This window comes from Myripristis murdjan, chromosome 12, assembly GCF_902150065.1.
Source record: "Myripristis murdjan chromosome 12, fMyrMur1.1, whole genome shotgun sequence".
Lineage (NCBI taxonomy): Eukaryota > Metazoa > Chordata > Actinopteri > Holocentriformes > Holocentridae > Myripristis > Myripristis murdjan.
This window is the reverse complement of record NC_043991.1, coordinates 21,006,496-21,020,098: the sequence shown is the minus strand read 5'-3', so window position 1 is coordinate 21,020,098 and position 13,603 is coordinate 21,006,496. Positions and strand designations below refer to the sequence as shown.

Here is a 13,603-nt window from a genome sequence, read left to right as displayed (position 1 = left end):
TAAAAACTTTACAGTATCAATGCTGAATGCTGCAATGCTGCTCCACTTCTAGAAATGACTGCTCTGATTCTTAAAGTATATTACAAATCTACTACACTGTCCTAGGAAGTAGGTCCTTTGAGCACACTGTCCCCTTCTGTCACTCCACACTTCAGCCTCCACATCCACCAGCAGGTATGAAAGCCTCCTGCTGTGGTTCCCTTTCAGTGCAGCCTCAGCGTCACTCTGGAGCGACTGCAGACTCAGTCCACAGGCAGATGTCTCACTTCCTTAAATAAACAAAACATCAGTACTGTCTGTCTGCCTGACTGTCTCCTGAGACATGAGTCCAACCTAGCTCCACAAGGTCCCCCTTCTTAATTGGTAAATTGATTGATCTATTGATTGATTTTGACCACTTCCTTTTAAAAAACAAACCCCAGCTGTGCCAGGGCAGTGACATCTTGCCATATCTTTCCATATCAGTTCAAACCAATGAACCGCACAGCAGAGCCCTCATGACCATTATGTCTTCATGACTTCATTACATCAAGTGTCAGGGTCGTTGCCACCAGGGACCTCCTGCTTTGGAAAGCATTACCGGATGATCTGACACTGGCAAATCAGTGACAGCCTTTTTTTGTCACTATGCAAAACACAGTTTAGCCAGACAGGGTTTAACACAATTTGTTTGTTCTTACATTATTCTTCATCTTATTTATTTCACAGCTTGCACTTTACATCTCATTACAATATAGTAATAATCATAATGATAATAATAACAATAAAACTGGTTCCTGACCAAGGTTGATTTCTTAAACATCTGTATGAAATAAAAGGCAATGTGAAAGTGATCTCCCCTGTGCTGCAAGAGAGAGTTATAAGAGTAGTTAGCTTCAAGGTAATAGGAAGGTTAATTCAGCCTGCCCCCTATGATGATCATTGATGCTTAACTTAATAGAGAGCAAATATGTGCTGCTTCATTTAACAGATGGGCTCTGACTCAGAAAGGAGAGCTTTGGGTGCTTGAGCCACTGATTCAGAGCTTGGATTATAATTTCATTAGAGCTAGGCAGCAAGAAGATGTTTTTCTGTCTCTGAGGTACAGTAATTTGCCTTGGTGAAGAGAGCTTAAGCAGTCTATCAAAAAAAAAAAAAAAGTACTAACTTTTTGTGTTGCAGTGAAAAAGACTTAGAATGAATAAAGTACAGTGTCTCATTTTAATCAATATGAAAAAATGCAACACTATTCAAACAGTATTAACATTTATAATCTAAAATATTAGTGGTGATTTGAATATTCAAATCCAAATGAGAATAATAGAGTGTTAATGAGCAAAAACACCATCTAAATATTAAAAAACAAAGGTTTGGATGGCCATAGCCAATTTTTTAGACATTACAATCCATCCACCTCTGTAGTAGCATTAAATTGCTGCTGTTCAGCTTCACTTACATGAAAACTGTCATCCATATGTTTAATATATGTGTATGATAGTTTTAAAGAATATTACAAACCTTAATCCCACATAAATACATTCACAATATTGAATGTGAAACTCATGTTGTCTTAATCATTAACTTATTCTGACAGGCCTCATCTACAGGAACCAGTCACAATTTAAAATTGCATCTTGGCCAATTCCTGGCTCAGTACTATCTGTACAATTTTATGGTGCTGGTAAGATGCTGAACTGGATTCAAATATCATCCAAAAAAGAGTAATTAGAATTTTATTCTTTCACATAAAACGTAATTACAACCTGTCTTCAAAGAGATGCACCGTGCTTGCTGTGTGTGTGTAAGGAACATTATTTTGGTTCCTTCCTTTGTTTACTTTTGTCTTCAGAATAGATTTATTTTATCATGTTTTGGATATTCTCTGCAGACTATGCAGCCAATATTACAAGAGGGTAAACAATACTTGTTTAGTCTTTTCTCAAGATTTCTTATGTCTTATATAATCTGCTCATTCAAACATAATAACATACAATGGAAATTAAACATGTTAAGGAGCAAGCCTGATGAAGCAACACATAAAAAGTGTTGCTTGCTATGTCTTTTACTTGCAAATTACATAGGAATAAATAATATATCAAGTTATATTAATTATATCAAGTGGGTCTACTCTGGTGTGTGGTGAGAATTTTTGACTTGAGCATATTTTAATTTTCTGCTCTTAAGAGTTTGCCTGTGCAGAGGACATCCTTTTTTAAAATAAATTAAGATTCAAGCTGAATTTGAATTGAACCAAATTAAATTCAACTGAAGTGAACTGAATTTAGGTAGTGTAAGTTCATTATGTCCTGAGTAAATTCCCGTAGAGTTTTCTTTTTAAGGACAAAATTAAAAAACAATTGTCAAGGTAAAACAATTGTTTTTTTTTTTGTTTTTTTAAATTTTGTCCTTAAAAAGAAAACTCTACAGGATGAACTGAATTTAATTGAATTGAACTGAAGTGAACTGAATTGAATCAAATAGAACTAAGTAAGAGAACTAACTAAGTTGAATTGAATTGTACTGACTTGACTTTTATTGTACAATCAGACAAATATCTTTATTACAAAAAACACACACTGTCAAAAATACAATTATGTTGAACTGTGTATTATATTTTAAGTATCTAACTCAATTCTATGTAATATATTTTTCATTCATGCATCACCGTATGACATGTTGTAGATTTCAGAGTTTTCTGGATAATGATAATGATTTTACCTCTCCAACAGGTTGTGTATGGCCTTGAAGAGCAGGGTCCTGCACTCATAGGACAGTCCACACTCCCAAAGTCCCTCCTCAGCCACTGAAAGACACAGAGAGGGCGAGAAGAAAAAAGAAACAGAGAGAGGAACAAAAAATTAGCAAAAGATGAATGGGATATAATGTTCCTAACACTGTCAGGGAAAAAAAAAAAATCAAACACAAAAGAGATAGTATTATCTCGACTCTCACTGTAATGTGAGTGGGGCAACAAAGGAAGTCTGACGTGCAGCGATGTTTCACACAGCAACTATTTCCAGCCCACACACCAGCCCGGAGATAATACACAACACATGATTCAGCGTTACCTGTGCTTAGCATTAACGCAGAAGCTCACTCTGTCAAAAAAGCTGCATGTGCTGCAATCACAACACACATCGTGCTTATGATGGAGTTTGTGTGTGTGTGTGTGTGTGTGTGTGTGTGTGTGTACAGGCTGTAAAGCTGTCAGGTTGGCTGCAACAGAAGCCCAGTCAAACCCCATGCAGTTGTCAAACCCAGTTAGTTAGCACTGGGCAGAGAGAGAGCGAGCGAAAGAGAGAGTTTTAAGCTTTAGAGTGTGCTTGTATCTACAAATACTATGTGTATGTGTGTGTGTGCATGTGTGTGTCAGTGTGCAGGCTGGTCCATGCATATGTATGTGTTTTAGCTCAGCCTGTGAAAGAGAAAGTGAGGGAAAAGTGATCAGATCAAGTGGGCTTGCCCCCCGGTTTTCTGACACATCAGCAGCCAGTTTAACAGTGCCATGCGTGACGTGTTGTCAACAATCCTGAACCCTCCTGATTTCTTGAACCCCCAACCCTCCACGAGAGGAACACACACACACACACACACACACACACACACACACAGAGAGAGAGGCACGCACCGACTCACACACACTCACACAAATAGAGCGCCCAGTTAACAGTGTTGCGCTTTGTTCTTCGCCATATACCTGCAGGGCTGCTGGAAGAACTGGAAAGATTGTGGGTGGGTGTTGTGTTTGCTTATTGGGTGGTGGCAAACAAAACAAGAATCACAGAAATACACGGGAAGAAGGAGTGAGAGAGGGAGAGAGAGAGGAGAGAGAGAGGAGAGAGAGAGGAGAGAGAGAGGGAGAACCAGATCGCCTGGGGGATGGGTGGCATGAAACCCAGTAGAGGTTTTCTCTTTTCTCCCCTTTCTTCCTCCTCTATCACTTTCTTACATTTTGGGCAGGTTTGGTTGTTTATTTCCTTCCCCTCCTCTCTCACTTTGTTGATATTTCCCCCTTTTTATGTTTGTTTTTTTTTTCCCCTTCTTCACACCAGAGTGAATGAAATTTCCTTACTCGCCAGAATTACCCTGTAACTATGGCAACGCTGGCGGTGAGAACATGGCGCCCCGGCATTCAATTTCAACACTGGTCCCTCCCGCCCCTCACCCTCCTCCTTTTCCTTCTTCCTCTGTTCTATTGCCTCCAACACCCCCACCTCTCTTTTCCTCCCTCCCCTCCCTCCCTCATTTACTCCTGCTTCAGGGCTCAGACAGGAAGCTAGCTCCAGCCAGCTATTCTACAGGGGAGAGAGAGAGACACACAGAGACAGAGTGAGAGAGAGAGAGAGAGAGAGAGAGAGAGAGAGAGAGAGAGAGAGAGAGCACCATGAGCAGAATGCCAAGTCTCCAGCAAATCCAGCTCATTAGCTCTCTCTTGCTCACTATTTCTGTCTTTCTCTCTCTCACTCCAAAATCCCCCATTTTTTTTTCCACTCCGCCAATCCTCCACAACTCATCTTCATTTACTGTCTTCATGGCCAGGACTGCAGCAGGTTCCTGACCCCTCTTACCCCCAAAACTGAGCCTCAGGGACTCCGTTTTGGTTTAAGGCAACACTTCCACTTCAGAATCCACAAAACTGAACCCTTTACCCCAGGTGGATATACACTCAAGAAATCTAAACTCACACCGCTGAAGAGTCCTCTCTCTCAATGTTTTATGCATTCATCATCCTAATTCCTCCTTGTGACTTTGTAGCTCCTAAGGCAGCAGGTACAAAGTGATAAGCTCGGAGATTTAACTGCTCACAGCAGACATGCTTAGGCACCAGATCCCTGAAAAACATGCAAAACGCATTAGGGGATATTGTTTAGATTCTAGCTGCTGTCGGGAAAGCTCGCTGCACCTTATCAACACAAGGTGTGACAATTCCCTCTTGTTGGCAAACAAGGTCAGGTGCTCACACATGCACGAGTGAGAAATACAATGATCTGAGATATTATAGTAATGAAATCTTTCCTGGAGCCCGTGGGGCTTGTACTTGGAGAAAATGTCACGCAGCAGTCACTTAACAGTCTGTCAGAAACTACAACGTTACGATCTGCCTGTTAATCAGAGTAAAAGTACAGAGGACCCAGGAGAGGAGAAGACTTCTGGACTGATTTCTAACTCTACACACAGCAAAGTGGCAGTGTTGCGTTGCAGAACCAGGTGACCAGGTTTCTTAGCTGCTTCTCTGAGAGCTTTAAAGCCACGATGACCTATCATTTGTTGTTACATTGCTCCCTGAGCCACAGGGAATTGCATCATCATTTCAGCGTTTTAAATGGATAATCAGGTCTTCGGCCTTAGCCTCAATTAGACTGCGCTCTAAGATTTTTAAACAAGTACCCAATTGACATTTTTTCTTTTAAAATACAAAAAACATACCTGAATAACAAAAATGAAGATGGTTATGTCCTGGTGTGAACAGAAAGATATTATTGTTTGTTTGTTTTATAACTAATGAAATGTCCCAAAAACTGTGCCTGTATGGGCATGCACAGCTGTTGTGTGTTTGTGTGTGCATGTGTGTGTGTGTTTGTGTGTGTGCAGTACATGTGGATGTCTGCCTCAGGACTATTAAACATATCAGCGTGAGGAACATGAACTATCAAATGGTCACGCTGACTATATTTGCTTGAGTGCAGTCGTGCATGTGCAAGTGTCTGCCTGACTTTATATGGATGAGTGTGTGTGTGTGTGTGTGTGTTTGCGTGTGTGCACAGAGTGTTTGTAGTGAGGTGGCTTCCGTGCAAACACATGTTTATTTCATATACGTCCCGCCCCCCTTGCCACAATGCTCCCTAACTGCTGCTGCCACCCCAAACACAAACAAGCAGTGATGGAACTGGGTCGCCACTACCACTCTCTGTTTATACACCTCTCTCTCTCTCTCTCTCTCTCTCTCTCTCTCTCTCTCTCTCTCTCTCTCTCTCTCTCTCTCCTTTAATTTATCCCTCTTTCCCCCTCTATCCTTGTATTTCTCTGTGTATCTCTCCCTCCCTCTTATTTTATACACATCACCCCTCTTTCTCTCATCGTTTAACTCTCTCCCTTCTCTCCTTAGGGTTCCCTGTCCAGGCTAAGGTGATAATGGCCTCACACCACTAGGGGGAGTACCCACTCACCCCGACAATAGAAACACACACAAACATGCTATTGATCTCAGAGGGAGAGAGGGCGGAAGCTGAGGTGTGACAACACTCCCTCTTGCACATTTTGACCCTTCACCACACATTTCCCTCCTCCTACTCTCTCTCTCTCTCTCTCTCTCTGTCTCTCATTTGTTCATTTGTGTTGGATCAATAGCGCCAGCATTCTTGGCGTCCAGTGGTGTCACTGCAGTGTGCAAGCAATGAGTTCTTGCTGGGCAGTATATGTGTATGTGTAAGCTCGCTTGTGTGTGTGCATGTGTGATTTTATAGAAACCCCACTGCCACTTTACTAATTACCTGCCCTACTCCATGTCTGAGCAGAGGCTGGTCTCTCTGTGTGTGTGTATGTGTGTGTGTGTGTGCATGCATGTGAGTGCAAGCATGTGGTGTGTGCATGGCAACATGTCTTTGAATGTTAGTGTGCATTTGCAAATCAGTCAGAGGAAAGTGAGGAAAAAGGTTTGAAAGACAGATTGAAAGTGAAAGTGACAGACAGGGAAGAACACAGACACAGAGAAACAGAGAGAGAGAGAGAGAGAGAGAGAGAGAGAGAGAGAGAGAGAGAGGGAGAGAGGGATGCTGACATCTCTTCTGAAGGTGTTGGTATGGGGCCGACCTCTTTAGATCAGATTACCTGGAGGGCTAATGGACACCTTCTGCATGCATGTCTGTGTGTGCGTGCATGTGTGTGTGTGTGTGTGTGTGTGTGTGTGTGTGTGTGTGTGCGCGTGTGTGTGCATTTGTATCCTCAGCACAGACAATATACATTACCAGGTCTGTAATGGTCTCCCTTTACACACCATGAATGGAGCTGATGCAGAGTAATGACATGACAATGAGGTAAATATCAGCGAATGTGTTAGTATTATGTCAGGGTGTCTGGCTACATAGGTATGTCACTATCTTATAGTGATATAAAGAGGAAATGGTCTCAGTGTAAAATATAGGCTCTGACCACATGACTTTATCAGAACCATGCAAACACAACACTTCCTTCACTTGCATAACTGAAGCAAAGGGTTAATGCATGTAATCACACCACAGTGGGACGGGACGGGACGGGACGGGTGTTGCAAATTAGCATCTAAAACTAGGATACTTGCTATTTTCATTTTGTCTGTGTACACTGTTTAAGTCAATATCAAATTAACCGTAAATAAATAAATACATGATTGTTGGGAAACTATCTACGAGACCTAGAGAAATGAAAATTTTTGAGAAAGAAAGATTGAATCATTTACAAATGTCAATAGATTGTAATTTGTGAATAAATTACATTTACAAATGCAGGTTATATGAGGCTTTATAATTCCATTATGGGTCAGTTACAAGAAGATACTTGCATACAGTATTTGTTAAAATATATATTCAGTAGGAGTGGCATCAGTAAAGATGTTAACTTTTAATATGTTAATTGTGGATACATACTTTTATGAAAACCGAAGAGTTCACAAAATGACAATTTCATTTAACAGAGAACTTAGCAAATTATTCTCAAATTATTCTGGCTGAAATCTATTCATAACTGTTGGCTAGTTTTAGTTCAATATCAGTTAACTGGAAACACACATTGGTGGCTGTGAACTGTTACCAAATTTTGTTTACACATGAAAAAAATCTAGATCTATGTCGTGGGCCGAAAAATGTTGGGATTCCCAGCAGTAGATCACCATGGGTAATAAAAGCTTTTTCACCAGTTCCTCCCTCTCCTTCTCCATTGAGCCTGGATGTTACTAACATACATGTAAAAGTAATTGTAGTAATATGAACTGGACTGTCAGAGTGTGTCATGTAGGAACACCCTGAGGTGCTTGACGAGCCTTCAGAATGTCCCAGAGACAATTAAAGGGGTATTAAACAATCTGTGTCTTGTATTAGCTGCAACTGGCGACCAAGGAATTGTAATGACCTTCGCAGGTCTTCACAGGCATGGCTTAATGTGGCCTGTAATTGACATTAAAAATACAGTCAGACTAATAGTGATGAGTAAGACTGCTCTAATTAGAGCGACCCAACGCAGATGACTGTTAAAGAGGTAACATGCCATCATGCAATATATTGAAATAATAACTTAGTCTTTTGTTTTGTCAACTTGAAAAACAAAATGCCGATGCTTATTGTGCCGTCTTCCATCACCGAGCAGTTCAAAAAGCAAGTAGGTGGTGGTGGCGGTGGGGGTGTATTGTTCCAAAACAGCCGGGCAAAAACGTGAATTTTAATAGCCAAAAATCTCAGCACCTGGCAAAGTAATCCCTGAGTCATCGGTATTATTATCAATTCAAGTCAAGCCGTGCACATGTATCATTTTCATTTTGTACCATGGTATAGTAAAAATCTTACTTACAGAATAATTAAGAATAGTTCAGTCTTACTGACTGGAACACTGAGATACTATATTGAGACATATGAGTATTTTAAGTATAGGTTTCCCTCCCTTTACTGTTATCTCCCCACAATCCTGTTCTCCATTGTATGTCTTGACCCAGTTCCATACTGTGTATTGACGGGGAATTTTGTCCCGGCCTGGACAGGTATTTGACTGTCATTGTGCTGGCTGTTAATATGGTGATAATATGCTGTTTTTTCCTTGGTACTGAGCCAGAGTTAACACAAGTAGGCCAGCTGAGGTAGCCCTCAAGCACTTTGCAATAAAAAAAAAGAAAAAGAAAAAACACATATACCCACAAAGCATTCCTGTGAAATAGAGAAGAAACACAAACCCATCTTAGTATTTCTGCCTAGCTGAAATCAGAGGAAGCAGCACAGTGCTAACGCTGAACTGTATTAGCAACTTCCTGAGTGTTAATGAGACTAGAAACACATATTCCTGCACTGTTAATACAATATTTCACTGTGAAAAGAGGCAGCTGGAGGTACTGAGTGTTTTGCAGGAGCTGTCATGCCACTTGTTCACTGCACTTGTACCGTCCAGGTACTTGCAGCTTGAGCTGGTACCACTCTGTCTTGACACCTGCTGAAATTACAAAGCTATAATGTTGCAAAGTTGTTATGTAAAGCTGTGGTACTATATTATTTTTGAACTGTATCAAATGTTTTACTGATTAAACACTGATTATTTGCTGACAGAGTGTGGGTACTTTGTCATTATTGTAATTATCATGATTGAAAGGTTTATTGTTTTTGATTCACTGTTGTTTTTTGTTTTGTTTTTTTTAGCATTTTTATTTGTTTGTTTGTTTATTTTTTGTAGTTGTCACATAATTGTTTTGCATTACACTGCAATGTTTTGTATTATGATGTAATGTTTACTTGTGTGGACCCCAGGAACAGTAGTTGCTACCTTGGTATCAGGGATGCACATAAATAAAGCTGAAATAATAATTTATAGGAAAAGGCTTTAAACAGTTGCTACAGTACAAATGCCGTTATGTTGTAGGGGGGCACCAATGATTCATGGCAGGGAGACCAAACCACCGTACCCCATGCCCTATGCCCACCACTCTGACTTTCAAGAAAACTGATGACATCTATGCTTGTAGGCATAACACAATGGCAGTTCACACACACACACACACACACACACACACACAGTTTGCACCATGACCCACAATAATCGCGACAGAGCACAGCATGTCATACTCTGAAAACCACACCCACCGGAAGAGAAAACAATCCGCACAATAAAACCACACATTTTCAAACTCTCACTGCTCCGTCACACTTTGCCCTACAAACACCATTTGAGCTTTAAATGGGTCAGCACAAGTGGAAGTTTATGTGTGTGAAACTGTGATTTCTCCCAAAGATGATGATCTTTGGGAGAAAGTTTAAGATTTTTCTCTGAGACATTTCAGAGAATATAATGAGTGTCTCTGGGAGATGTCTACAGTGACATCATCACCCGCTCTTGCAGGACAATACACAACCACTGGGACAGAATTTTAATCAAAAATAATCTTGTTTTTTGCTATTCACAAGTAAAATTTGCAAAGCAAGCAAACTGGCGGGTGCTTTTGACGTGGTGACCATTGAAAGCCAAGGAGGCATCTTCAAACAAGACAAGTCAATTGAGATCAATGAATTGTTTTCCTCTCTATGGTGGGCGGGACTTAATTGCACTGATGGGTTGGCTGGGGATGCACCAGTGGCAATTCTGGTATACATATTGGTACCAATGCTGGGTTAAAATGGTGCCTGAGGGACACAGAAATGAAAGAAATACAAGGGAAAATTATCTTACATTTCTCAAATAGTGCGAAAATGTTTGTCCATTGACCCCATCTCCCAGGAGGGCAGATCCGTGAAAAGATGGATTCTCTTTTGCTTGTTCTAACATAGAATGGGCCTCTCCTTTTTGGCACCTGAGCATCAGACTGGCTAACTTAAGCAGGCTCTTCAGCCACAGGAGGAAGCCAAGGATCAGGCTGGGTCAGAGCAGCATCAGATAGCACCTGACGCACAACACAGTGGGACCTGACATCTGGCGCTGTCTTTTGACCAGCGGTGTGTAAATAGTGTGCACTTCTACAGTCATTTGTCATATCCCACAGTGGCCAAGTGACACTTTTGTCTTAACTGGTGGTCAGTATTCATTTTAATTATTGTTATTGCTTTACTAAATAGCCTACAGCATGACTTAGCCAACAAATCAATGTTATGTTTTGTCTTCTAACAGTTTCCATTGTAGGTTTATAGGAATTAGGCTACTAAAGTACTAACTGGCATTTTATTTACTTGTTGACTTTGTTCACTTTTGCTGCTGTTTTAAAGGATTTTATGAAGCTGTGTTTTTAAGAGCATTAAGAAATTGTTTTGTCTTTTTAATTAAATCGACATTATTTCATCATTTTCAGTAGCCTACTCCTTGTTGGCTTTGTTAGTATAACTTGCCGTTAGTATAAGTACTGTAACAGGTAATATAAAGGGTTATTATGTGCAGAATGTCACATAGTCACACTTCTGTTCACACACTAAATAATAACTGCTAACTTCCATTCTGACAGTAACCTCTCAAACACTGTCATGCTCAATTCATCTCATCTGAGCGAAATAATTTCACTTTCAACTTTAAATTGTCAGTGATACCTGCTCATCCAAAGTACACACACACACACATACACGCACGCACGCACGTATGCATGCGCACACACAAATGTTGGTTTTGAAATACAAGCAGTTACTTTCCAGTTTGTTCATCAAATCCTGTAATTCCCCTCCGGTGGAAATGTGGCCACAGCAAAACTGCTGGGATCTATACTGAAAATCTTTCCTAGCTCCATCCCTCCCTCCCTCAGCTCACCTCATCTAATTATAGCATTAATGCTTAAAGACAGGTGGAATGTCCTGTCCCTTTCTGAGAAAAAATGACTCGGCAGTTAAGGTGATGTCAAAGGAAGAAAGATAAGAAGATGAAAGAAGGCAGCCCATGAACAAGAATTTCCGTAACACTCGCAGAGAAATGCCAGGGCCTTCCCGTCCCTATTTAACTCAATCCTCCCACTCCTGGTGGGACACACACAAATGTACCAGCATAAATATATTTAGGCACACACATTTACAAACTGCACACACATGGACAAACATGTTTGCACATACTGTGCACACTGACAAGCAAATGCATGTACAGGTGTAGTGCAAACAATGAGCATACACGCAGAGGGACACATGGCAGGCACTGAGACCCAGAAAACCCACAGAGATGGACAGAACCGGCAGCAGGAGAGACAGCGAGGAGGAGGAGGAGGAGGAGGAGGAGGAGGAGGCAAAAAGAGAGTGAAGGGATGAGGGGGAAATCTGGAATCAATTAGGTGAACGAGTTGAAGTACTTGCATAGTTGTGGGGGTGAGTCAGGCAGAAAGGCAGGAGAGGGGACCAGGGTGTGGGTGTGGGTGTATCTGCATTTATGCCATGAGTGTGTGAGCGTGTCTATGTGTGTACGTGTACATATGAACACACACACACAAATGTGCCTGTATGTTCCTGCATGCCTGCACATATGCATAAGTATAAGGTGGTTAGTCCATCTCTCCATGCCAGTGTTCTATAAACTTTCTATCTCCCAGCTATTGGTCACTTGGTCACCACCCCGCTTTGGACTCGGGAGTCAAGTTGCAGCCAGACGAGCCGCACCCCTTCTCAGCTGAGGTCAACGCAGAAGGTAAGAACGGGTGGCTGGCACCCATCCAGGCCATGTCAACACAACAAGCCCCCGATGGCTGCTTTAACTCTCAGTGCTCCCTTCCACATCTCCCACTGCGCTCCCCCAGTGCACCAACTTTGCAGCGCTGTGTTTCCTGTTTTTGGATCTGACTAAAACAAAAAAGCACAAACAGGAACTCTCCGTGCACATATAATAAAATACTGGCTTATATCACGTGTGCAACTAAGGTCTGCAGAATAAATTTAAAATTGTAGAAATGACGATGTGGCACAAAATGTACCACAATTTTCATATGACCCTATATTACACTTTAATCTAGGGCACCCCACCCAATGGTGTGCTGTGATATACTGTAAATAATCCCAATAGAGGAAAAATAAAACTCATTGTTTAACACATAAATAACTTTGTTAGTATGATTTAGTCCAATGCCATAATACCGAACATACCATTATAAATCATTTTTCTGTCATGAAAATCTTTCAAATATTACATTATATGACAACCAAAGGTTAATTAAATATACATTTCCTATGAAACAGGTACAATTACCTACTTTAATTGTCATGTTAGTTTTAAATGGAAGATAAAGTACTTTAGGCATATTTTAGGCTATACTGTTGTTTGTTCTTAGATCACAGTATGATTTTCTGAAATTGTCTGGGAGACAAGATTCGTAGACTCAACACCACCCAATTCCACTCCCTAAATAATAAACTGTTACGCCCTTGCTGATAATAACAGGTCTTGGGATCCACCTGAACCAAACCAATGTAAAAAATGTACTTCAGTTAAATAACTAAGGCTGAAATTATTTAATTTGGCAGATCATTAAACATCCTAAGATTCTTACAACAAAGGGGTAATTTAGCTCACTCATGTTTTTTAGGCATTAAAAATGCATTCAGCTGTAATTTGCTAGAGCCTTATGTAAGTTTTTTTTCCAGAACACTGATCAAACTACACAGTAAATCACCCAGGGATGCCAGCCAACACCCAGGTCTACCTGACATAAGGAGGCATCTGTTTCATGACCTTCAGCACTCAACTATCATGACTGGAGCTGGCAGCATCGCCCATACAGTATCTTATTTTTATTTACTAGCCTTCATGAGAGGCCCCTGACCGTGGCTTCTTCTACGGAGCTTCTTCTTCTAATGTGTGTGTTGAAATTCTCTATTGTTGCACACACTGCATTGCAGAACTATTGTAGGTAATGTGCTATATAAATAACTTTTATCAACAAATGAGTGTGAATGCTGTTTTATTCGGATGGGTTTCTGTGGGCGCTGCCACAATTACTGTCACA

General features: G+C 40.8%; 1 protein-coding gene across 2 annotated transcripts in view; it reads right to left on the bottom strand.

Moving 5' to 3' along the window:
* Positions 1-13,603, bottom strand: part of LOC115369140 (mediator of RNA polymerase II transcription subunit 13-like) — a 91,063-nt gene that overhangs the window by 38,817 nt on the left and 38,643 nt on the right. For both annotated transcript variants that reach the window (XM_030065706.1, XM_030065707.1), the window contains exon 3: positions 2,698-2,782. In XM_030065706.1, coding sequence (XP_029921566.1) covers positions 2,698-2,782 — 85 coding nt within the window. The remainder of the gene's footprint in view (positions 1-2,697; positions 2,783-13,603) is intronic.